Here is a 23,331-nt window from a genome sequence, read left to right as displayed (position 1 = left end):
CACTACTCGTAATATTCCCCCACTGATATTCATTTTTGGTCCCAGGGATATTATCAGCTCTTCATTGAGCCTGTGTAGAATATAATCCATGCATCTCGGCGCAACGCCTGATTGCGGCTGTATCAGATCTCTCGTCGTCCTTGAGGCCTTGACGGCCGACCTAGTCATTGCGGATATTGATTGATCAAGATCAATAAAGCAACCACAGATTCGTACCACAAACCACCGGCTGCATTGTTTATAATAAAAATACTCAGAAAAACACCAACTAAAAAAAACTCGCAATGACCACATATAAATCCGATTCGCATCAAAAGCATCCCACTTTGATATAGCTAAGTACTACAGACAAATCCATATAACTATCCTCGCCTAGCTTAGTTATACATTAGGCAGATGGTTATTAATCCCAAGTTTGACTATGAGATATAGTGGATATAAGTACTCAATTAATATCATTACTGTAGAGCTGTGAATCGTTAGAAGACGTTAATTGATAGTTGTTTCCTTTAAAGAATCTATACATGCTACACCAGCAGTAACGCTGCGATGTCTCGTAACTTACTCGTAACATAACACGCTAATAACAAGATGTGAACTATCCAATGTCATAGATCTTTATGGAGCAGATGCCAAGAATATTAAATTCTTCAATGTGATTCGCCGCCTCTGTTACAGTTGATCATTAATGGTGACATTGTTCGTCATTGCGAGCTAATCCTGTGCGCTACGTGAGCACCTTGCTGGCAACCCTGAGGGCTTTTGATAAGACTGTGGCTAAATAAAATATAAATACATATTCGGGCAGAACGCTACCCTGAATCAATGCTTTTCACAGTCTTCAGGTTTAATAAGATATGCTGAATATCGTGCGAACCTTGCTCCCATACATACCAACCTTCGCTGGCTTCTTGATGGCGTGGTAAGAGCTACGTTTCATGGGGGCTCTTCATCAACTCTCCCTCATTAGGAACGGCGGTTTTCAACAGGTCCCGTCTCTCTGGCGTACTGATGATTATAACTCATCTTTTGCTTATGCTGAGACTAATTTTGGCAAACGAGATAGTAGTCAATCTGACTTGCTCCTCAACGCGAAGCCTATATTGTCAACATTGAGAATACCCACCGTTGGTACTCCAATATACGAAGGGCCTTTTGCATGTTATCCCACGCCTCTACGTCCTAGGATGTTGGTCCCCGGATGCCGGGCTCGTTAGGATTGCTTGGCCATGAACCAAGGGGGGGGATGATTGGGTATGGCTCTGCAGCAGTCGAACAAAGATACCTAACACTCGAAAGGGTACGATGACTGCTGGAGTAGGATGCATCATTGATGGGACTTGGAGCGGACACACCAATAGCGCGAACTCGATCAACTGCGTTGTTGCTGTCATGACGCACGAGAGATGAGGAAAACGGGAGCGCAAGCCGCAGTACGCACGCACGAATGTTGCATACCTAGGGAGATAGCATTCTTTACTTGGACGGCTGGCGACGTAACTCGAATGACTAACGAAGGCCGGCCACCGGACTGTTGCAGGACTCGACGAACCTCTGCCCCTTGCTATTGTTTGTCTTGGTTGTGCATAGACACATGCAAGAGGCACCGAATGGGGTAAACATCATTTATCGTGGCGTTGTCATTGCCACTTGACTCGCCACGGAGCAAGCAGGGTTATCTATGCATTTATTCCCTTTCCATCTCGTCTGAGAAGTGTTACCAGAAGCCCTTTCTCACTTGTGTACCGCATCTTGTCCAACGTTGCACGCACAACGAGCCTGTATGAACCAACAGAGTAACTGGCCACGTGGGAGTATTGGTTACTATTTCCGAGGGGCATCGGAGGACCAAGATATGGGGAACAATGGAGTTGGATGGATGGCCATACCTTTCTGACCTAGGAGGAGTGCCTGCCTACCTAAGTGAGAACTTGGCGTGAAGCACGTAGATGGTCCAGACGAAGAGCGACAGCTTACAGACAAGAGGGCTACTACCTTGGCTAGAATGGACATGCTGGTACACAATAGCTAAGACACACACACACTGTGGGATGTGAATGATCTCCCATCCGGTCTTGGAGGTTTGTTGACGCTGTTGGTCATGATTATCAACCCCCCCAAAAAAGTCCGACACTGGCCGGGTTCCCTAGCGCGGCGGCGGGATTTGCAGCTCAGCCTACCACAGCAGGAAAGAGAGAGGGCGACGATCATGGACTTGCTGCGCAGACCGGGCGGCGAGTAAGAACAGAGGTAGGGGCGGGTTTGATGTCACACACTTTGCGTGACTTGTGCGTGCTGCATGTAGCTACTACGTGCGTACCAGACCAGCGTGGAACGAGGGAGGGATCGAGGGGATGACAAGAAAGCAGGACCCTCGAGGCTTAGCTCTTCTTCGCCTAGCTTGCCAATACCAGTGGGTTTTTCCCTGCAGAGAGGTTCTCTCGCACGAGAGGAGGAGGAGGAGGAGCAGCGAGAGGGAGGGGAGGGGAGGGGAGGGCAGGGGGAGGGCACTCGGGGCAGTTCGGGGGTACGCATACTTGCTATTCGCGATCGACTATGTACTCACACCTGGTCTATGGTCTATGGAGCTGTACCTGTATCCCACTGTATCATACAGTAGTACTAAGGTATCCTACTAGGTGTAGGTGAAGGAGCCGGTGTTTCCGTTAGATTGTGAGTTTATCTGCTGGTCACCCTACGCCATTGTTAGGTACGGTATCCCGTGGGATGAAGCACAGAGGTGTGTGTTGCTGTTAGCCTCGGACTGCAAGCGGCGAGGGGAGGGATGACGGAGGCGGCGGCAACAGCTTGAACTTGGGGATGAAAGAAAGAAAGAGAACACTGCCTCCTCAAGACATTGAGGCAGGTAAGTACATACGTAATGTGATGTACGTATATACTGGTACAAGGTTCCCACGCACAAGATAGGTACCTCCAGTAGGGAAGTCCACCGTGATAGTGACAGTCACAATGACAATGAGATGCATGGGATTGAGATGGATGTCGCGCAGAAAAGACGCAGAGGAGGCGTCCAACGGCACAAACCACGCAAAGTCGCTTGTTGCTTGTCGTTGCCTGCACTAGCCGGTCATTCCCATTGTCTGATTGGCCTCGCGCCGTGCTGTGTGGACTTGCCCGGTGGGTGGCACATGTTTGGGGTCCTCGAGTCTGGAGTTCTGTCTGGAGTCTGGAATCGCCTATATAAGCCTCCTCAGTTCCCCTCCATCATTCCTACAAGTCGCTTCGATTATCAACTATCCAACACCACACTCAACCGCTCTATCTACATTTCTGCACCCATATATCCATCTACCGTCTTCCAAGACCAAGACCAAAATCACAAATCAGCCAAAATGAAGGGTGACTGCTCTTGCTCTGGTGGCGAAGGATGTAAGCATCGCCCCCCTCTCTCCCTCTCTCCCTCTCCTCTTCTATTCCCCTCACCTCTGCTATGCCATGGCGCTTACCCCGCTATCATCATCTCCGATTGCATGCCCGCTGCTAACCTGAATTGCTATAACAGGCACATGCGGCTCTGGCTGCTCTTGCGGCAAATAAGTTCTTGATATCCTCAATTTGCGAGCACCTATAACACCAAAAGAAACCAACCAAAAAAAAAAAAACAATCGCTAGCATCATTCCCCTGGGAGGATACTTTTAGGACGTCAAATCGGCAGCTACAACACGGCCTAGATTCTTGCTACCATTAGTCCCCTCGCTGTTCATTATGGATCGTATTATTTGAATAGATTGGGGGTGGCGGGTGCATGGGGGCGGGCAAGTTCGCAAACAATTCGAGTTCTCGAGAATCAAACAGATTGTCTTGTCAATATCTCTGCGAGTCACTCCTTGGAAATTCAGACTTTCTCTTATGTGACCCCGAAACACATCTGTGCCCCGTTTATTCATAACGTAGCATGTTCATTATATTGTCACCGTAATCACACTCACTGCTATATTTGAAAGTAATTGCGTAGTTCTGTTGTGACCTTCCGCTGATAATCCAGAATCACTGTTCTCACAACACATATTGTGAACACGTACTTGCTTGCGAGCAAGGATCTGGTGAATTACACTCTCGATATGACATGTATAACGAACTCGGTAAGATGTATCGGCTTTCCCGCCTGAATATAATAAGCATGAAGGACGTGTGTAAGCATGGATCAGCTAAAGTAAAGAATATCCGAATGGTATTATTATCATGATCGTATCATATCCTAGTAGTGAGAATATTGAATGATTAGATGGCACGTTCTGCCCTCGCTCGATTTTCACGATACCGCTTCTCTTTTGCCGCCGCTTTTCGCCTCTTCCTCCACGCACGGTTCAAATCTCCTCGGCTTTCCCAAAACTGCTTCTGGAAGTCGCTCGCCGGCGTCTGGCTGGTCGGCTCATCTGCCATATTCCCCTCCATATCTACATCTTCATCTTGCTGCTCATCTTCCTCCTCTGCCACGTCATCAAGCTTCGTGGGACTATCCTCCGCATCCAACCCATTATCGTCTACGGAGTCTTGCGAGGCCCAAAAGTTGAAGGACCGGCTGGGGTGCGCCGTGTCGGGTGTGGGCGCGGCGCTTCGAATGTTCCGGAACTCAAACTCTTGCTTCGTGAATGGAGTCATAGGCGCTTGGCTCATAGGAACCGTCGAGTTTTCATCTTCCATGTCATCCTCGTTGCCGAAGAAGCTGAAAGGCACCATCTCGGAGCCACCATTGGACTCGCCATCGGCTCCCTGCGGTCGCTTGTACAAGGCTTCAAGAGGGTGTATCTTTTTGGCAGCGGGTGTGGCTGGTGGTATCTTGATTGACAGGCTTGTGATGGACCCTGAAGACTTGGGACGTGCGGAATCAGGCTTGGTGGCTGTCAAGGGACTGCTCGAATCTGGGGTCTTGACTTCGAGTTTCTTGGGCGTATTTACTGTTTTCGACGGTTGATCTGAGGCCTCAGAGTCTGAACCGGAACTAGAGGTATCATCATCCTCACCAGACGAGGATGATCCACTGCTACTCGTCTCGTCGTCGTCGTCCTCCTCCTCTACCGCCTTTTCTTGAGATAAAGGCGTGGTTTTTTCAGGCTTGGCGGGAATTGGAGCCGATATGACTTCTGGCCGCCTCTTTGACTTCACTGGTTCAACCACGTTTCCATTACCATCAACCCAGCCAACACCATCCTCAAAGGTAGTCGCCTCGGCGCCAGCGCCGGTTGAACTGGATTTAAGGAATGTAGGATACTTGGTAGTCTTTTCGAACTCGTGCACAATGACTTCGCGATTGCCCCTTCGGCCTCGGATTTTCTTGTGTGATGATGATTCTTCGTCGCCGGTCTCCTTGGTTTCAACCGAAGGAGTGCCGCTAGGGAGTTTGGTTTTGAAGAGACATTCAGGTTCGTCAGTATACTTCGATTTGACAGTTGCCCTCTTCTTCTTGTCCTTCTTCTCTTTCTTTTCATCCTTGGATAGCTGTTTTTCCTTCCTGTCCTTCCTAGCCTTTTTGCGCTTCTCCTCGATCATTTCTTGCTCCGTAGTCGTCCATCCTCGCTTGACTTTGCGGCCGTCGAGCTGAACGCCTTCAGTCACGTCGGTCTCGTGCTTCCGCTTCTTCGACTTCTTCTTCTTCTTCTTCTCTTTCTTTGCATCGGTTGTGTCGTCGTCGGGTTGAGGTGCCGATTCGGGACGCACCGTCTCTACGCGTATCTTGGACCCTTTCAAAACAGCGCCATTGAGTTTCTTCTTGAGCTTATCGGCATCCATTGTGGGCAGATCAACGAAACCAAAGCGCTTCTCGGGGAAGGTCTCAATGGTATGGTAGGATATGTTGCGTGCGCGCGGTAGAACAGAGGCGGGGATCACAACGCTCTGGAGGGACAAGTCAAATGGTGTGATGTGTAATCGTGTATAGTCTGTCGCAGCTTCGGCAAGTTCGGCGGACGTTGTTGATGCTGATGCCATTTCTTGCCAGCGGCCACACGCTCTGTATACTTATGATATATGCCGGATTGATCGTGGCGTAGGCGAAGACCGAGACGCAAGGCCCGTTGGCTGCTACAGCGTGATCACGCCGTTTCGGGGTGCGTAGATGGCCAGAGGAGGGTCCCTTCCTTGAGCCGCTAACCCAAAAAAAAAATGGCAACTTCAAAGGGAAACCCAGGTACCTAGGTAGGTACCCACCTACCTCTATAGCGCTTTCTGTAGTTGCTGTAGCATGCAGGTATAGGGCCTACTCTGGGCCTACCTAGGGATAAGATATAGCACTCATCCCTACCTAGGTACCTACCTACAACACCCAAGCAGCTTCAAGGTGTTGACAATCAATTGCTTAAGCATTCAGCGACGTTTCTATAAAGATGGCCTCCCCGAGATTTACTCCCACCAGGTTTGTCCGATCTGTATGTTGCGTCTAATACTGGCTGCTACCATATACGCACATCGATGTCTAATAGATACCGGTATATAGGTCTTGAAGTCATTCATGGCAGAGTCCGGGCTAGAACCGAGGTTAGTGAGGCACTTCCAATGCCTTCATACATCTTTCCACTACATGCAAACCACAATGCTCACACATCTATCTATAGGCTATTGGGGGCTAATGTGAGCTCTAGCTTAAACCAGCTACGATATCATAAAAAAAACATGAACTTCCAATTAACCGACGGTGGCAGATAAGAGTTACAAATGCCGTCCGTGGCAAGGTTGACTTTGAGCTGGATATCACGAAAGATCATACGGTATGGCCCCTATCTCCTGAAGGTGAGGCGCATTCACTCATCGAGGCTACATAGAATCGACTCAAAATATTGCACGGAGGCACGATTGCCTCAATGGTCGATCTAGGAGGCTCGCTTGCTGTGGCATCTACTGGACTTTACAACACCGGTGTATCAACTGACCTCAACGGTATAGTTTTCTCCTGTGTACTCCGTCACTCTACTGGGGGACATGCGAAGAGGTCTGTTCTCCTATGACTTGAACCTGGAATCTGACGTGAATTGATAGTCTCATACCTGAGTGGTGGTGGCAGAGTTGGTGATAAAATTACAGCTACAGCTGTCTGCGACAAGAGTAAACTCATTCCCACCCCCGCAAGTTAGATAATATCAGTGCTCATCTTTGCTTGCAGTCGGGAAGACTTTGGCATATACGTCTGTGACCTTCCGAAACAGCAAAGGCGAACTCGCAGCTAGGGGGAGCCATACAAAGTGAGTAATTGTCCTTCGCCTCGGTGTTTAGCTAGCTAGCTTGTCATGTCTTCCATCGGGTTGACAAAGCAGCCTCATATCTCTCCATCTTAATCGAAATACGGAATTAACATGTACAGGTATGTAACGCACGCGGTCAAGGCCCAACACGAGATTTTCGTTCCACCCAGACATGCTGAGATCGCCGATGATGTATAAGGTGAATATAGCATGAAAACAGCGCCTGGTCATATTAGCATAGGTATAGATAGATATATGTATATCAAATCATAAACCTTGTGAATCGCGGTAATCAATATAGATGGAGTTCAAGTTTTTGCCTGCTCGGTATCCTCACTGCTTGAGATGCTCACTAAGACAAATATAAATAAAAGAATATGTATAACCCGTGGTCGAGATAAGTGAACAAACATAGTGTGCTTATAAAGCATCCAAACTTGAATAAGAAATCAATGAATCAATCATCTTGTGCCTTCAATGAATTCGCAAGCAATGGTGGCCCTGACTCAAGCCCCTATCCTCTTCCTTTCTTCAGCTTGGCTTGCTCTCCCCCCCAGCTTCTACCCCCAGCAAGTTGAAACTGCCGTGCTCCAATGCCCAGACCCCGATAAAATGAGCCGGGGGGCCCAATGAGAAACGACAAGCCGAACGGTTTTTAGCTCGGCTATTTGTCGAAAGAAGCTTAAAACGACTTGGGTATTACTTACTTATAGGCGGCGTTTAGAGAGGACAGAATAGCTTTACTCATTTTCGCTAACATACATACATAGAAAAAAAACGAGCGGAGCGTTGGAGTATAGGTAAATTTGTGAGAACTGTAGGCTATTTCGCCTACTATTACAGGAAATACTAACCTCGCTGCAGATTATCTTAGACATTGCAGATTTATTTCCGTCGCGCTGGGAACTACATAAGTCAGCTCAACATTCACCACACCAAAGGCGGGGCGATAGGAGGGGAGTAGCTATGGCGACGATCGGTACGTTTTAGGCATCAGAATAAGTGAAACTTGACGACGAAGGAGACGAAACCGTCAAATTACATTTCCCTTCAACACCTCGATTCACGAGGGAAACTGGCAATATCACAAGCTTACCTAGAACTATGTATATACAGTGGCGGGTATCGCGGCCACCGCCGCAGGCCTCACATACCTCGACGGCAAATACCACATCAGACAGGACGTGCAGATGATACGGGCCAAGCGTAAAGGGGCCAAGATGTTGCAGAAAGCCAGTACGTATCTACACATGACATCCCTACATACACGCAGAAGCGCGAAGCAGCAACACTAATAGAAGCAACAGTCAAGGAAAAGCGCATATCGCCCTACTACTTCTTCGAGCGCCACGCGCGCGCCCAGCCAAGCGAAGAATGCATCTGGTGGCGCGGCGGCTCGTACACATGGGACGCAGCATATACCCGCGCGAACCAGTACGCGCACTTCTTCCGGTCGCAAGGGGTGCAGGCGAACGACTTGGTATCCTTCTTCATGATCAACAGCCCAGATTTCGCGCTCGCGTGGATGGGCCTCTGGGCGATCGGGGCCGCGCCCGCGCTGATCAACCATAACCTCAGCCAGCAGGCGCTGCTGCACTGTCTGAGCATCGCAGAGTCCAAGCTCGTGCTCGCGGACGGACCGGAGGGTCTGTTGGCGCGGCTGGATGCCGTGGAGGGGGATCTTAAAGCTTCCGGTGTCCGCGTCGTAAAATTATCCGATGTACGCTCTGAAATCGAGGCCCTCCCTACGACGCGATTGCCCGATGATCTCCGCGCAGCCGTGACTCCGGCCTCAGCCTTCGGATTGTTCTACACCAGCGGTACGACCGGGCTGCCGAAGGCATGCATCGTGCCTACTACGGCAGGCTTCATGCACGGCGCCGCCAAAGAGTGCGGTTTCGCGTACGTGACGCCAACGAGCGATAACGCGGCTTTAGGACGCGCGGAGCGCTACTACGACTGCATGCCCCTGTACCACGGGACGGGCGGCATCAGCGGGATGACGCAGCTGCTGACGGGGCAGACGCTCTGTCTGGCTCCCAAGTTCAGCACCTCGCGCTTCTGGGAGGACGTGCGCGCCTCGCGAGCGACGTGGTTCGTCTACGTCGGCGAGACGCTACGATATCTCCTCGCGGCGCCGCCCTCACCGCTCGACAAGCAACACTCGGTGCGCGCCATCTACGGCAACGGCTTGCGCCCGGACGTATGGATACCGTTCCGGGAGCGCTTCGGCATCGAGACGATCCACGAGTTCTTCAACTCGACCGAGGGCATCCTGCCCCTCGACAATCCCGCACGCGGCGACTTCCGCGCGCACAGCGTGGGGCACCATGGTCTCTTAAGCCGGTGGCGGTTTCACGGCATCCTCGTGCCGGTGGCAGTGGACGCAGAGACGGGGGATATCGTGCGGGACGAGAAGACGGGGTTCGCGACGCGCGTGCCGTACGAGACCGGGGGCGAGATCCTCGTCAGACAACCGCCGACCATCACCCCCGCTTTCCCGGGTTACTTCAAGAACGAGGAGGCCACGGCCAAGAAGTTCGTGTACGACGTCTTCCGCAAGGGCGACTGCTACTACCGCACGGGTGATGCCCTGCGGCGCGACGCCGACGGCCGCTGGTTCTTCCTCGATAGACTGGGGGATACCTTCAGATGGAAGGGCGAGAACGTGAGTACAGCCGAGGTTTCCGAGGTCCTAGGTAAGTACCCGGGGGTGAGCGAGGCCACTGTGTACGGCGTATCCGTGCCTGGCCACGATGGCAAGGCCGGTATGGCAGCTATATACATCAACACGGACGTTTCGAACTTTGACTATAAGGGATTACTGAGGTACGTGTCTCGTGTGATCTACCCCTCTCACCTGGCTCTTCTCCCATGGTCCTTACGATATGTTTACAAAAAAGTTATATTTGACCTTGGTATTAACGCTCATCATCTAGACACGCCCGAGATCATCTACCCAAGTATGCCGTGCCAGTATTTTTGCGTCAACTTGCCGCACGTTCCGCCACGCACAACAACAAGCAAGATAAGGTTCCCTTGAAGAAAGCCGGAATCGACCCGTTTCAGATGAATGGCGATTCGTTACTCTGGATCTCGGAAAACGGGAAAGGCGACGATTACATGCCATTCACATCGGATGAATTTCTCGCTATTCAAGTAGGACAAGCGAAGCTATGATCCCAGACCACCTCCTATGCTAAACGAACTGCATTGGTACCACCACTAGCCGTGGAGAGACAACGATTTTGTACACTAAAAAAACAAAGACAAACAGCAACGGTAATTTGAATCAGACCAATAGGCCGTAACTCTAGTAAATATGGACAGAGCTCAAGGAAATATCGGCGCCAGTTCAATTCAACATTGCGTCTACTCGCTGAATTCTTATCTATGGTGTTTCGAACAGATGGCTATGCATTTAGAATGAATTTGATTATGATTTGATGCATGCATCTGTGACTCATCAAGCACCGCTCATCAATTTTACCATTGCCACCATATCAACGTATTTCTGTTAATATTTTTAGTCGTATTTCTTTTGCAATATTTCGTCAAGATCGAAGGTAAGAGAAACTAGTCCGCATGGAGGCTTGTTCCCGTTCTAGACTGTTAGCTATTATTGCCACCTCTTTCGACACATAGGTTACGGCTTCAACGTGGAGCTGATCGCCTCGGCCAAGGTTCGGACATATAGCCAAATGGTCTAAGAATTGTGAGCGATGGAGACCTTGAAGAGTAACACTGGGTGCCATACTTTTTAGAGTCTACCGAATTGACCCCAGGCTTCGTCAGCCTGCGCTTACGAGATGCGGTAGCCCTAGTAATCTTAACTGTCTTAGGTGCCTAGCGCTCATATCAGTCCTGTCTCTCTGGTGCGACTGGTCAAACGTACCTCAAAATCATTATTCCCTGGTGCCACCATTTCTGCATAATCAAGCCGTGGTACATTTCTAAGAGTACGACGGGGATTTTCGTGTTCTCCCTCGTGGTTTGGCAGAAGGCTGCGAGTTGACTCTCGCAATCTAAAGAATGAGGTTGAAAAATCATCACCTGCGTCGTGTTTGCGCATACTACTCGTACGATCTCCTAGGGAATTACCCTGGAGGGCTCTCGTAGGAGTAACTATCTTAACTTAGCAACTATATCTCATCTATGGCAACTAGAATGTATAGAAAATCCAAACTCACAAGTGTGAGGTTTTGAACCAACGTGTTCTCTAATCCAATATTTACTGGCCATCTCACCTCCCCATACTATCGGGTATCAGACGAATAGAGTAAAGAAAAGAAGAGATAAAGAATCAAAGAATGAAAACAATAAGGCGTATTGGGGAGGAGTTCATACCTTGCCACGCATATCTTTCGAAAATGGACTCATTTGTCAGCTCTTCTTCCCCAGATGCGCACTTGACATGCTCTTGAAAATGCTTTAGTGCCCTATTGTTCTTCAAAGGAGGCTCGGTGAAGATGCCTTGTGGCTCGCAGTGTTCACATCGAATGACAAAATATCCTTCTCGGTCTGCATGGCGAAATATACATTCTATCCGGAAAGATCAGTTGTTACTCGCAAGGAAAGTGAAGGATAGAAAGTTGCGCACATCAAAAGGCTAATCAAGACTATACGTGGGCTATGAAAGAGACCGTGGTCATACCTCCTGTTTTTAAATTTGGGAACGCAACCGTCCGCGGGCTGTCGGGATCTACTAGTTTCAAGGATATCTACGATACTCGTCAGGTGTATGAAGCTCATCACCAAGTCGATAGGGGCGCATACCTTCTCCTTGGCTGTTCTTTGCCGCTTACACGACGCATCGCTCTCGGCACTCTGGTCCCGTTTGGGGCTGCAGGTAGTCTTAGAACTTTCAGCAGTAGCTAAAGATTGGGTTGCAGAGTCGAGACTAGGTGGCATTGTGGTATTATACTGGGTCGTTAAGTCCAGCGCATCTGCTGCCGGAGTTGACTCAGTTAAGGAAGCAGCATGGCTCCCTGGAATTGCGTCAGAAAGATGGTCAAAAGCACTATTAGACGAAGCAGCCGGGCTAGGCGTGGAGCGAGAGTTCGAAGTAGAGGCGGAGGTGAAGGGAGAGGCGGTCATAGGCAACGTCAGTGACGTAGTGCTCGGGAACAGAGCAAGATGACGGGGTGCTATGGCATGAAGCTGGTTGATGGCCTGTTCGACTGTCGCCGCATCGAAGCGGAGAAGCTTGAGGTGCGCACGCAGGTCGCGAACGGCAGCTTGCTTTTGTTTCTCGAAAGCATCCCGCTCCTGATCGACTTGAGCCAAAATGGCGTGGAATTGTGGAAGCAACTCACGCTCAAGGCGCTCGTCACATTCGCGGGCCAGGTGCTCCAATTGACTCTTCATGTATTTAGGAGCAAAATCGAGGATGGCAGCATCGAGCTGGACATCAAGAGACAGCCGATGTGTCATATCGCGCCATGCAAGATAGCGTTGAGCCCAAACCGCCACGGGTGGAAAGATGTGTTGTATATTCTGCTCCGAAAGGGTCTGATAGCCGTACGACGAACCAAGAAGGTTCTACCTCGCAGGCACTGACGGCGGTGGCTAGATGGATGGATAGATAGACAACTGGGGTTGGTCTAAGCCAGGACCATGTGACCGTGAACGCTCGGCCAGGTGAATAAGTACTTAAAACAAGTCGTTTGGACAGTGTAAGAGAGCATACATGTGAGCACGATAGCCAGTCACATCCACAGGGCTGAATAGAGACTTTCAAATGATCAAATGACTGATCTACGGGGTAATTGGACAGAAAGATGGAGAACCTTGGAAGGGCGAGATGTGGAAATAACAGTGAACATGAGCAGTTGGTGCGAGGAGGGCAGCCGGGGACGGATGCGGTGGGCGGCAGGGGCGGGTAGGGCAGGCGGGAGTTTTGGAGGAGGCTCAAGGCAAGACGGGGACGGTGGTGGAAGGTGCGGAGTTGGCGTTCTTCTTCTTTTTCTCCTTCTTTTTCTTCTTCTCCTTCCTCTTCTTCTTTTTTGATTTTGGGAAAGGGTATGGTAGGTGTAAAAGTGTATACCTCCCGTCTTAAAGATAGGTAGGAGGTAGGTAGGTGTGTGTACCTACCTGCATGCTACATATATCTGTTACATATATCTACCACATATTTACATGCCCACTTCATGTACCTAACTATCTCTCCACGGATCATGGCAGGTGGTCAAGGAATCGTCCTCAAATGGCCCAAATGCTGGTCTAAAAGATCTGTCGGTAAATGAGGGTAGACCTTTGATCCCGTCTCTGCCCGTCCCTTGCTGTTGCTGGAAAGGCGCAAACGGGTGGGGAGGCCACGCCCCCAGGATATTATCAGGGCTGCAGTCTTGCAGTGTTCTCCGCGTTACACAGATGCTGTGTGGAAATTGAATTAGGCAGGTAGCTCCTCGCTACCATTCCCGCCAGCAATAGTAAGAGGAGGCTATCATTTCGTATGTATCAGGTGTACATATATATGTAGGCGATGGCTATGGTGATACATGCATATGTACGTACTGTACACCGGCATGTCGGTGAAGAGTAGCACTGACACAACGCCCACCGGTTTCACGTAGGCTGCCTATCCAAAATGCTTGTAACGAACGGCCTGACTACTGGTGGCACAGCGAGAGATGGGGTGTACGGGCGAGCGAGGTGAAACCGCGTGACTGAGCCACATGCAGCTCTCCCTATTGGGAATGAGGCCCCTCATTTTGGCCATGAGCATGGATCAGAAGTGGTCCTGCCTACTTGACAGCCGTGGCTATGGGAATTAAGTCGGGATGGAATGGAAAGAGACTACAACAACAATGAGAAGGCTGAAAGGGAAAGCGGGAAAGGATGATTGCGCGATGAGTTCAAATGGTATGGTGGGAGGAAAACGAAGGGGGGAAACAAACAATATGCGAACGAGGCTTTGTTAGTGATACCCCCTCTCACATACAACTAACTCTATTCTGTCGATTCCCTCTGCCTGCATAATGATCGAATCAATCTCCTTACGAGCTAATTCAAACCTAACTGGACCCGGGCAACTCGCCATTTCAGTATCTCGGTATTACGGCGAAGCTTTTTGTCACACCATCTTATTTGCTCATGCCTCGTAATTGCGATTCCTGACCAAGAGTATCATAGAAATCCCAAAGCCGCTGTCTCGCCGTGGTAACACATTATCTTGTACGGGGGGTGGGGGAATGCGATATTCTGAACGTAGCAAACGCGGAATGACATAGGTGAGACTAGGGGTCCCACAAGAGGTGAAAATGATTCATCAATGTGATAGGGGTTCTAACAGGGCCGCTCGTCGTATCCCTTTATGAGCGCTTATCTCTCTTCTCTTAAGTCTAGCTGGGGCTGAAGTAATCACTCTCGCTTTCAGAAAAATTACCACCATCTTCTATTCGGGTATCCTTTCACAATAAACAAACGTACGCCAACATATTGGTAGTGACATTACTGATTCTTCACCTTGCGGTATCGAATCGCCTCCACTCCTTGATTGTCGATGATGCGTGTTGCAACAATCTTGTAACCACCAATAGCCGGCCAGATCTTAGTCCAGCAGACCCAGTAGAAACCACCAAGCAGTAGGACACCAACTCCGACAACGGGAAATACGTAGTATGGATACCCATCAGCATTCCAGTTTCCGTTTGGAGGGATGAAGGGGGTCACAGCCAAGAAGATATTCGCTAAAAGGTAGAGGACGGTGATGGGTAGGTACGTGTGCCACGGTGACGTCCAATTCTCGGATTTCTTCCATTGCAGGTATATCAAACCCCCACAGACGAAACCATTGATCCAGGATCCCGGGTACGTGTACAAGTTGACGACGAAATTGTATGCCGGGCCGGCAGGAGGGGCAACTAGGACGATAACCGTCACGATCCAATGAAGGAACAGCTTTCGCATTCATTAGCATCATATTTCGTTCTATAATGAGGGGCTCACGGTTACTTACTGCAGGGGCAGGGGCGCCAAAGGGCTTGATGGAGGCCCAGAATCTGCTGAAGGGTAATAACGCCTCCTTTCCGAATTCTTGGTTCAACCGGGCGTGTGCGAAGCTCACTGCTAGGACGTTACCGAGATTACTCAGCGCGACAAACACAGGCAGACTCCTGGCGCCCGCACTGTCGCCGAATACGTTCTTGAAGAATAGTGCTGCGACAAGCACTTCGGACGTGGCCAGGTCCTTCTTCGGGATGGCGGCGAAGTATGCGACGTTGGCCAGGACATATAGGATCGTGACGCCACCAATAGCAAGAGGAGCTGCGATGGACAATGTCTTTCGAGGGTGCTTGAGCTCGCCGATCACGTAGTTGGCATTTTCCCAGCCTTTATAACTATATATGATGTTCAACAGCGCATTCGCATAGCCGTAAGCTCCCGTGCCGCCATAGTCTTCCGTTACTTCGAGCTCGAACGCATTGTGAAAGTTATTGGGTACTTCCACGCGGACGTGACCAGCCAAGGCAGCGAAACCTGAAAATACTATGAATACCAGGATCACCACCTTGAAGATTCCTAGGGCATTGACAAGTCGGATACCCCACTTCGGGAAAATGGCATGTAGGCCAACAGCAAAGGTCGTTGCAGCGATGCCGATGCCGCGAGCTTTCCAACCATCCCCTTCACCAGAGCCCGATGCTGCTAACACATATCGTCCGAAAGCCAATGCATTACCGGACGAGAATCCAAGTAGAATCATCTGGGATGCCAAGACGCATGTGGCAAGGTAGCGAGGATGACGGTAGATGCGCTCGAGATAGTTCTTCTCACCGCCAGATCGAGGAATAGCTAGCCCGAATTCAAGCCATACGCTGAGGCCGCAGAAAGTAAGGACGCCGCCAATTACCCAGAGGAACAAAGAGACGCCGACCGACCCTGTAGCGGCAAAGATACTGGACGGGGTCGAGAAAACTTAGTCGCAGATTAGTACATACGACACGAATAAAGTCTGACAAGGTAATGATGGCACGTGGATGGACTCACTTCCGGTTCCTATCATCTTATTCAAGATCAGGAACGTGGCACCCGTAATCCCGATCTTCCTCGAGTCATCATAATCATATTTCTGGACATTGCCCACCGACTCGACGTCTGGATTATCCGACGAGCCAACCTCATGTGAGATATCCCGCTCGGAATCTTTGAGATCGCTACTCCGGTCGGTCCCCATGGTCCCATATGATGGCATCCGTGATGAATGAGGGAAGAAATTGAGAGGCGAGGAGGTAGATAGAGCTTCGAGCAGGTGATGTGACCTTCTGCACCCATACTTTTATATGCACATATGCCCACGTCGCACTGTAGATCTCATTTTGGCAGCCAATGGCGCCATAGAGTTTTTCTTACGTAGCATTTGGGTCAAAAGACAAGGTCTTGGCGAGCACGCCATAGCACCCTGTCCATCACCAGGAAATCTAGTAATGAGGTACCGACGATGTCAGTTATGAATTTTCAATCGAGCCGCACGCAACTACAGCATGAGTACGGGCGAACCATGCCTACGTGGGAATTAAACTCAAAGCTCTAGTTAATTAGTGTGCCTTCTCGCAGACACAGTACAAGGACACCCCTGCTACCAGCTCATGTGAAGGTGTTGCGTTTGGGCAGTGATGGCTGATTCCATAGCTGTACCAGCGAAAAATTTCAATGTTCTTTTCTATCAGAATACCCAAGTAGTCTATTCGCTACCTCTTTCGACTCGAATCCCGACCATGAGAGCGAGGCAATCAATGGAGCCGAGAATGGGTTGACTTGGCTGCTTTTTACCTTCCAGATGGGGTAAGACGTCCAGTAGGATCTGTCCATCGAGAGCTTCTCCAGCTATACGACAAGTCTAGGTAACAAATATATGTGGCATGCCAAGTTATCATATGCAGATATCAACATTGTTATATTTTTTTCGCCGCATTCTAGAAATTGATCCTTGCAGTCGACTCTATTGCGCAATACCACCCATTTCTCATGTCTTTGCTCGCTACACCAATCCAGGGCTAGGGAGCACCTCTTGCACTCTACGGCCAAGTCTTGGTGCTCTTGGGCTCCGTGATCACATGCGATCCAAACTACACGCGCGATTTTGACCTCAACTTGCATCAAGTCTAATAGCGAAGCCAACGTACTCTACCTCGAGGAGGCAACCTTTCGGATATGTCACCTAAACCGTTGCCTAAATGACCAAGCTACCTAACATCTATCGACTTCCCGAGTCCTACACATTTTATTTTTAACATGCCACCGTTGAGCAGCTACTCAGTGCTCAGCCTCGACATTCCGTGACTTCATTCAGGCAATCGGCTGATCTCGATATTTAATTCAAACGACGGACTGGCCGAGCATATGACCGATGAGGTGATGCGGCTGCTACCGGGTGCATCCGCTAGTGCTGTTGTCATCCCAACCATGTTGCTCCAAGAAGCTATTTAGCGTTTCAGGCGATGGTTTTTAAGAGTTAACATACCCTATATTATGCCTAAACAGTTTCACTGCTCAAGGTTCAGCTCAGGCTGGTTTCCATGCTCTGTGGATGATATCGTGTCTTGGCTTCTTAGCTTCATGGGCATAGAGCTGCTTGGTCGAACAAGTCTGCTTCCTTGACGATTGTGATGGCGTGATTGCCACCAGGCGTGGCGAAGAGCCACCACCGATCCACCGCATATTCCGGAAAGGAGGGAATATTAAGAAAAGAATTATTCTGCGGCTATGGTAATGATAATATAGAGATAATTTCAGTGCTTGTAACTTAGGTACAGTTTTGGGACAAGTCCAGTAACACTGTCTTCGTATATTTATATAAAATTGCATTTTTTCAACATTACTAGCAAATTTGACGCTTGCAACTGTGATCTGATTACTATTGTCTTGACTAGTATCAGGTTTTAGCTAATCTTTCTCGCTAACCGACAAGTTCACATCCGTGTCAACCAAATCATATATAGCGATTGATTATGTGTCACTATCTATATTCGGAGGGGTCATTTTAAATACATTTAAATCGACCCGTATATAAATAATTTGCTTTTCCGTTTAATACAGTTGTCTATGTAGACTTGCGAGCTAACATTCATTGGAGTGGTGGTTATTCATAAATTATCACTCCAGCTCGTGATATGAGAGATGTGTATCCCTCTCCTTCACTTACGATCTATCTATAGTATGCAGATAAAAATCTCTAAAAACTAGGCAATTATCACCGTTCTGACTTTTGCAACTAACCTAGCTCAATCATTCATAAGACATTGGCACGAGAAGCAGCGCTATCGAGGTGAGGTCGCATATAACCATATCATGGGTCGCTTCGGGAGCACAACTCCTCCAGGGCCTTAAAGTTAGCTTAACATTCCTAAAAATATTATACTGATCCTCCTATGGAATGGTGTATTAAATGAGACTTAATTATACGTTAGCTGTAACACAGATTATCTCTTATTATCGTTTAGTCCTTTTATGGCTCTGTGGTAATTATACCTTGGACATAACGCTTAATTATAGCGCAGGTAATATACACTAATAACAATACCTCTGAATCCTCGAATGTCTCTGTGGAACTAACATTGAAGACCCCGAATAGATGTGACTATATCGTAATGTCATTATGCATGTGCGAGATCATAGAAGGATTTGCGGAAGTGGGTGCATTCAGACTACTTACAGTTGTACAGTTTCAGGTATCCAACGAGCTACTGGCAACTCCATAGCAAAGATGGCTGATTCCGAAAGCCTAATACATGCCTAGGACACGAAAGATAGAGGGGAGGCTAATTGGACCACTAGAGAATACCGTAGACCGTGCAACCCTAAATCCAGAAATACCTCCTCGTGTGTTATTGTAGGCGACCAGTAGATTTAAGTACTCAATAATGACGCAGACTCACAGTATATCAATTACAACTTGCAGTTTGTCTGTTCGGTCAATTATGTAGCATGTGGCCCGCCATGGATGACAGCGAGATCTGGCTTGAAGATGAAAGCATTTTGCTTTTGCAAACATCATATTTATATAGCAACACGTCCAGCAAGTCTTGTTATCGTATCTAGTCTAACCTTTCTCACTAAGTACTCAACTTAATTAGTTGCGATGAAAAGTAGCCGAAAAGGGGGGTATTAGGGGTCCATTCCAGAGAGTATATCGACAGGTAATCTGAGCCAGATACCCCGTGAGAAAGGAATAAGCCAAATGATGCAGAGGGTTTCAAAGGTTTTAAATTCGGAATGTCACTTATACTTATGTAGAGATCATTCTTTAATTGACTCGCCATACCTCGAGGGCCTGAAAGGAATCCGCTGTCAGGTGATGTAGTCACATAAACCCTAGGGGTGGCTATATTAGACCTACTGGCTATATAAAGGGGTGTTGGGCCCCTTCGAGAGTTAGAAGGTTTAGGAATCAATGACTACAATATTGAGTCTTTATACTACCCTTCTACCTAACTGCTTGACTGTGACTGACCTTCTATTCACTCCGGGACAATCTACCTGACATCCGCTATCTACGATGAGCGCAGGCGGCTTAATTCCGGCCTTAACATTGCGTTCCAAGAGTGTCGAGATATGTTGGTATATTTCGGTTGCGTGATAAACAGTACGACAAGCCGTGCTCCAACTACAACGAAGCAGTGGGGCAGAGGAAAAGATAAGTAGATGACGTCAAAGTGAGCTTGTAAAGACTGAACAGTATAAATGGGTGCAACAAAAATCGAAATGAATGACAATTTACTACCGCTGCTACATGTTGAAGACTCGTGCTGGATTGATGATTTAAGTCTTCTCTTCTATCTATCAGCCAGAAAATCTTCCTCTCCTTTGCCTTTAAAGTTGAGCGAAAAGACCTACTGGTTTGAGAGCAGGCCTGCCCATGTGGTAGCAGCCAAAGAACCCACCGTAGTGAGAGGGTGGAGATAGAGTTGTTGGGCAAGTTCTGTAAGAAGTTTCTGTAAATATGGCACATGTGTGCTGTGAACATATAAGGATAACGTACTACTTTGCCTATTAAGCTCATGTTTCCGAGCCTGGGCGAACTGTATTCTGAATATGATCCCGCTCTTAATGTTACTACACACAGCTGATTTTGGAGGTGAGGCTAAATGAAAAAACCAATGACGACCAACACAGTAGCCCAATCTGATGTAGCTTAGTACCTTTTTGAGAAATTAAAGATGCCCGAATCTTACGGTTATCTGTTGATGATCAAATTGCATCTTAGGCATGATCAATCCAACGCCGGCTGGCTTCACTTTCATAAGCACTATGCATATATGGATTCATTAGTGTATTACGACGAAGAGTATATAAGTTTGTGGCTTGTGCCCGAAAAAATGCTTATTATAATAGTTCCTAAAGGCGGCGCTCTTCTGGCGTTCTTCTAGCGCACCTGAACCTATAATTATTGGATGAGCCACACGCCAGGTTACCGACGTACCGGGAACGCCAAAGGGGAGAAATTTGAGACCTTTTCGTGGAGAGCTCTTAAAGAAGCATTAATAGGGCGTTGCATAGGCGGAGGCTTGAGTAAGTTGTGCCTAGTGAAGCCTCAGATAAGTAGTGTATTATTGATGGGCCATAGGTGAATGAAACCGTAGGGTGGTAACTCTTCATCTAGCGTATCCTATCCTATACGGCGCTTATCCTCGAGTTGTATGCAACCAGGAAACTCACCGTAATGTACTATAGCTACTCTAGATAGGCTGAGACTATTTCTTAAGAAGCATTAGATACCTTCGTTATCAACTCTTCTACGCATTTAGGCATGCCAGCGTACGTCTTCGAGGAAGTAACTCTTGACAATATCTATCTCATTGTCTGATTATATTATACAGAACGATTTTCAAGCAAATAGTGTTTTTAGGCTCCCAGGCCCGTTGAACGTAGACAACTCCATAGTACTGTCTAGGGATGATCACTCTTTGGAGCCGAGCGGATGCCATACCAGGATAGTGAAACTAGGACCATTTTGCCCCTGGGCTAGTGTACATACATGTAATCAACAGAGACCTCCCAGCGCCGGTGGCTTGACTAACAAGGATGCTGTAGATACTAACCTCAGGTCTTGAGCTAGTTCCTCTAGCGTACCATTTCATTCAAGGGTACCGACGATCTGGGTCTATTATAATTGTGCACAGTGGCAACGGAGATGTCACATAATATTAGTCTCGGCTAGGGTACAGCAATACGGATGTGTCTTAGACACTACCTAATGGATGTGCACACTCCATGCGCCCAGCAGCTCCAAGTCCATGGATTCGGGTTCGATCATTGCCCTAGATGGCGTCGTTACACAGCTGTCTATGCCCGCCACGAACTTCGTAGTTCAAGCCCAATTGATGCTGTCGCTTCAATGAGGAACAGCTGATTCTGGTTACTAATGCCATCAAGTATATTATGTACTGACCTAAACTGGCCCCTAGAAGAACCTGAGACAAGGATTGTCCCTTGACGTGGGCTCAGAACTCCCGATACCGGGGGCAGTATATACTCCAAACAAGGTTTCCAGAAATCGAATACAACACAGCCTCAAGGTATGTCCTAAGATCTTGGGAAAGGCAGGCGTTGTGTCTCGTTTCCTCTACGATCTTTTTGAATGTCAAGACGTGCTTCTTGATCTCAGAGCGGCATATTCTCTTTGCTTCCGCCTCCGTGGCTGATCTTTCCTTCATTATAACCCATATGGCGTTGAACACGTAGTCTAGACCTGCTTCCACGGAATCGTGTCTCTCCTTTTCCCATGAGAACAGGTCATTTGTCAGGCCTAGAGCGGCATAGCCTGGTCGCGCCATTTCCATACACATTTCATACTCGTCATCGGGGATTGTGAGCGCCACTACAACACCCATAGTTAGCCAAAATTAGACACAAGCTCCAAAAATAGCCATTCGACCCTGAAAGCCGTCCAAAGGGTCAAATTGATTCCGGGAACAACTTACTTCCAAATGTTAGGGTGCCGAACCAAATGCTAGAAGGCACAACGTCAATAACTTGACGTTTATTTTATCGTGAGATTCTCGGGGACTTACAGCTCACCAGCGTCGATGACTCGTGAGGGGACATATTCTTCAAGTGTTTCAAATGGCAATGACCTCGTGCGTGATGCCAGTTGCACAAACTTTGCCCATGCCTTCATCGATGTCATAGCTCGTACCTGGTCGACAGCCATCATCTCCGATAGCATCTGCGCTTGTAGACGTTTCTCTGGACCGGATTTGGTGTTGACCCTCCGATCAAGAGCGCCATCTCCAAACGCGTCTAGCATTTTAGTGGTCTCTTTTTCGAAATCTTTCTTTAAGTCAAAACTTTCCATTTTATCTAGCAATAAAGTCAGCTTCCGCCTATTTGTTCAAGTTCAATATACGAGGATTTACCATCATAGAGGAAGGCAAATTCGTTTGCGTAGGAAACAAGTTCTAGCCTTTCAGGAAGACACTCGGGAACGGTCACGCAGATAAAGGTGAAAGGATCTCCTAGTCCTCCCTTGTAGTCATCCACATTGCGCACGTGTTTCGTCCAGTCTCGTTGGGCCCGGAGCGCCCCCCTAACTTCGAGGTGACGATCTTTGTGTATGCGAAGAGGAATACCCTCATCGAGCCCAAAGGTTTCGTAAAACCCAGAATTAATCTCCTGAGAGTATTTAAAATCCATGGTATGTGTTCAGGGCATATAAGATTAGGTAGATCTGTAAGAAGGGGTCTAGGTGAGTAGCAACGAAAAGTGAAGGATTTTTGACGGCTTACATGCGAGGGTTGGCCCCCATTAAATAAAGCACCCACATATAAATACGCACATACTGTACCAATCTCAATCCCAGCTACCACTATTCCTTGTTCCTGTCGACACCTAGTAGTGCATACTCCTTGGCTTTCCATATGACGGGGGTTAGGCATTCCAGTCCGGGTTGAAGCGGTAGGGATCTTCTCTACCCATATGGAACTTTACCGACTCTTGTCTTGGTGACCCACCGCCTCCAAACCTGACAATACTGCACCTTCATTCATGAAACTACATGCTTCTGCTACATTACTATGAACTTGTAGGGTAGGTGGTCTGATAGCCTCGATGGCTAACCTCCCTAGTGGCTACCTGAGTGGGTAGTGTGGTGCATAAGGCGGTGGACTGATTCAGTACCAGGCAAGGGTTGAA

The 23,331-nt window shown here is 48.4% G+C and overlaps 7 protein-coding genes across 7 annotated transcripts; 3 read left to right on the top strand and 4 right to left on the bottom strand.

Annotated features, from left to right (window-relative positions):
• The first annotated feature begins 2,810 nt into the window (after window positions 1-2,810).
• F5B22DRAFT_550285 (uncharacterized protein) lies at window positions 2,811-3,612 on the top strand. Its single transcript, XM_047972945.1, has one exon. It carries the CDS (start codon window positions 2,982-2,984, stop codon window positions 3,564-3,566), a length of 585 nt encoding a protein of 194 aa, XP_047825327.1. The 5' UTR covers window positions 2,811-2,981; the 3' UTR covers window positions 3,567-3,612.
• Window positions 3,613-3,726: 114 nt separating this feature from the next.
• On the bottom strand, window positions 3,727-6,496 carry F5B22DRAFT_629151 (uncharacterized protein). The gene is made up of 2 exons (XM_047976461.1): window positions 6,456-6,496; window positions 3,727-6,387 (listed from the first exon to the last, which is right to left on the bottom strand). The coding sequence occupies exon 2, from the start codon at window positions 5,948-5,950 to the stop codon at window positions 4,244-4,246; it is 1,707 nt and encodes a 568-aa protein (XP_047825326.1). The 5' UTR covers window positions 5,951-6,387; window positions 6,456-6,496; the 3' UTR covers window positions 3,727-4,243.
• On the top strand, window positions 6,149-7,723 carry F5B22DRAFT_550272 (Thioesterase/thiol ester dehydrase-isomerase). The gene is made up of 8 exons (XM_047972944.1): window positions 6,149-6,387; window positions 6,456-6,496; window positions 6,574-6,589; window positions 6,661-6,726; window positions 6,781-6,895; window positions 6,995-7,060; window positions 7,119-7,197; window positions 7,317-7,723. The coding sequence occupies exons 1-8, from the start codon at window positions 6,346-6,348 to the stop codon at window positions 7,393-7,395; spliced, it is 504 nt and encodes a 167-aa protein (XP_047825325.1). The 5' UTR covers window positions 6,149-6,345; the 3' UTR covers window positions 7,396-7,723.
• A 99-nt stretch (window positions 7,724-7,822) lies between these two features.
• Window positions 7,823-10,714, top strand: F5B22DRAFT_550177 (AMP-binding enzyme). Its single transcript, XM_047972942.1, has 5 exons — window positions 7,823-8,005; window positions 8,062-8,176; window positions 8,314-8,433; window positions 8,505-10,026; window positions 10,137-10,714. Exons 2-5 carry the CDS (start codon window positions 8,164-8,166, stop codon window positions 10,375-10,377), a joined length of 1,896 nt encoding a protein of 631 aa, XP_047825324.1. The 5' UTR covers window positions 7,823-8,005; window positions 8,062-8,163; the 3' UTR covers window positions 10,378-10,714.
• Window positions 10,546-12,787, bottom strand: F5B22DRAFT_550263 (uncharacterized protein). The gene is made up of 7 exons (XM_047972943.1): window positions 11,974-12,787; window positions 11,852-11,918; window positions 11,545-11,739; window positions 11,388-11,453; window positions 11,093-11,322; window positions 10,955-11,043; window positions 10,546-10,903 (listed from the first exon to the last, which is right to left on the bottom strand). Exons 1-7 carry the CDS (start codon window positions 12,628-12,630, stop codon window positions 10,852-10,854), a joined length of 1,356 nt encoding a protein of 451 aa, XP_047825323.1. The 5' UTR covers window positions 12,631-12,787; the 3' UTR covers window positions 10,546-10,851.
• Window positions 12,788-13,927: 1,140 nt separating this feature from the next.
• Window positions 13,928-16,709, bottom strand: F5B22DRAFT_550141 (amino acid/polyamine transporter I). Its single transcript, XM_047972941.1, has 3 exons — window positions 16,189-16,709; window positions 15,158-16,116; window positions 13,928-15,099 (listed from the first exon to the last, which is right to left on the bottom strand). Exons 1-3 carry the CDS (start codon window positions 16,391-16,393, stop codon window positions 14,650-14,652), a joined length of 1,614 nt encoding a protein of 537 aa, XP_047825322.1. The 5' UTR covers window positions 16,394-16,709; the 3' UTR covers window positions 13,928-14,649.
• A 4,624-nt stretch (window positions 16,710-21,333) lies between these two features.
• F5B22DRAFT_662072 (fusicoccadiene synthase) lies at window positions 21,334-22,833 on the bottom strand (the record flags this gene model as incomplete). Its single annotated transcript, XM_047980415.1, has 4 exons — window positions 21,334-22,018; window positions 22,122-22,150; window positions 22,212-22,500; window positions 22,557-22,833. The coding sequence occupies 4 exons, from the start codon at window positions 22,831-22,833 to the stop codon at window positions 21,642-21,644; spliced, it is 972 nt and encodes a 323-aa protein (XP_047825321.1). The 3' UTR covers window positions 21,334-21,641.
• Window positions 22,834-23,331: the final 498 nt, after the last annotated feature.

The sequence above is a fragment of the Xylaria bambusicola genome (genome assembly GCF_022495145.1).
Source record: "Xylaria bambusicola strain CBS 139988 unplaced genomic scaffold F5B22scaffold_80, whole genome shotgun sequence".
NCBI classification, from domain to species: Eukaryota; Fungi; Ascomycota; class Sordariomycetes; order Xylariales; family Xylariaceae; genus Xylaria; species Xylaria bambusicola.
Note: the sequence above shows the minus strand (reverse complement) of the source record. Positions and strands in the feature narration are given on the sequence as shown.